General features: G+C 55.3%; 1 protein-coding gene across 1 annotated transcript; it reads left to right on the plus strand.

The window, feature by feature from the left end:
• The first annotated feature begins 249 nt into the window (after positions 1–249).
• Positions 250–1,293, plus strand: LOC125538904 (nuclear transcription factor Y subunit B-11). The gene has a single exon (XM_048702226.2). It carries the CDS (start codon positions 362–364, stop codon positions 1,109–1,111), a length of 750 nt encoding a protein of 249 aa, XP_048558183.1. The 5' UTR covers positions 250–361; the 3' UTR covers positions 1,112–1,293.
• The last annotated feature ends 400 nt before the right edge of the window (positions 1,294–1,693 follow it).

Here is a 1,693-nt window from a genome sequence, read left to right on the forward strand (position 1 = left end):
CAGAAAGCAGTATTACCTCCGAACTCTGCATCCAGCGATGCACACAGCCATCAAAGCGAACGTAGTATGTCAAGGGAATGCAGCTGGACTTTAATTTTGAGCAGGGAAATAAGGTACCTGATGCCTTAGACAAAGTCTAGCTCATCTAATCATACTTTTCTTGTAAGCTAAAGCCAGAATTGCATCCGTCCGCATCGATGCCGTCCTCCCACTCGCATCTCTCCATCTTTAAATGGAGATCGCCCCGCTCGATACCTCCTCAACTCATCCTCTCACTCGCCTACTGCCGGTACTACTACTGCTGCTGCTGCTAGCTAGCCTGGACATTTTTTTGAGCAGAAGACGGGCAGCTAGCGTAGACATGAAGAGCAGGAAGAGCTACGGGCAGCAGCAGAGCCACCTGCTGAGCCCGGTGGGCAGCCCGTCGTCGGACAACGGCGGGGGCGACTCGCCGGCCAAGGAGCAGGACCGGTTCCTCCCGATCGCCAACGTTAGCCGCATCATGAAGCGCTCCCTCCCGGCCAACGCCAAGATCTCCAAGGAGGCCAAGGAGACGGTGCAGGAGTGCGTGTCCGAGTTCATCAGCTTCGTCACCGGCGAGGCCTCCGACAAGTGCCAGCGGGAGAAGCGCAAGACCATCAACGGCGACGACCTGCTCTGGGCCATGACCACGCTCGGCTTCGAGGTCTACGTCGCGCCGCTCAAGGCCTACCTCAACCGCTACCGCGAGGTCGAGGGCGAGAAGGCCGCCGTGGTCGGCGGCTCGCGGCTCGGCGACGACGACGCGCATTCCTCCCTCTCTGCCGCCGGCGACGCCCTGGCGCCGCAGTACACGCACGGGGCTGGCGACCGCGGCGTCCAGGACGGCGACGTGGGCGGCCACGACGCGCACGTCGGGCTCATGATGGGCGTCAACATGGGGTTCAACCCCGGGACCGGGACAACGTTCTACGCGGCGCCGGGTGCGGCGCATGGACGGAGGGCGTACGGCGGCGGGGAGGGTGCAAGGGGGATTGATTTCGAGGCTGCCTTCGGTGGCGATCGCGGGAAGAACGGCGCCGGAGGCGAAAGGGAGTTCGCTGGCCACCTCCACGGCGCGGTGCAATGGTGAAGATGGATGTATTCTCGACGGGAGTACACAAGTTAATCTGCCTTCTGATAAATGCTGCTACTCTTCTTAATCACCTACAGACTAATACGGTCATCATGATTCCCTTTTTACACGAAAAATATTGTACGAGCGGTTCCAGTTATTATCTTTTGTTACACTTTAATGAAATATTCGAGCGCGAATCAACTTGTGGTTGAGTTGGTTAGGTGGACAGTGATATCCCCAACCCACCAGGATTCAAGCGCCCACGGTGACTTCGTAAATCTCAAGATAATATGTCGGCTCAGTCTCTCGGAGGTGCTCATAGGGATAGGGTGTGTGTGTGCGCTTTCATAGAAATGAGTGTATGCGCGTGTATATGAGCGCTTGTGTCTGTACTGATGCTTAAAAAAAATGAAATATTCGAACGATGTGCCCACGAGTGTGACAAATGGCACAATCCAGTTTATTCTGCAATCAGATCTCCGGTTAACAAAATTAATTAATCAGCCATAGCAATCAAAACTATTCAAACCTCCAAAGGACTGCGTCGTACTAGCATATTATTTTCCTAGTGCAAAGCCTGCAGCTGAAACAAGTAAC

The sequence above is a fragment of the Triticum urartu genome, chromosome 2A, assembly GCF_056163025.1.
Source record: "Triticum urartu cultivar PI428250 chromosome 2A, HENAU_Tu73, whole genome shotgun sequence".
In the NCBI taxonomy this organism is placed as follows: Eukaryota; Viridiplantae; Streptophyta; class Magnoliopsida; order Poales; family Poaceae; genus Triticum; species Triticum urartu.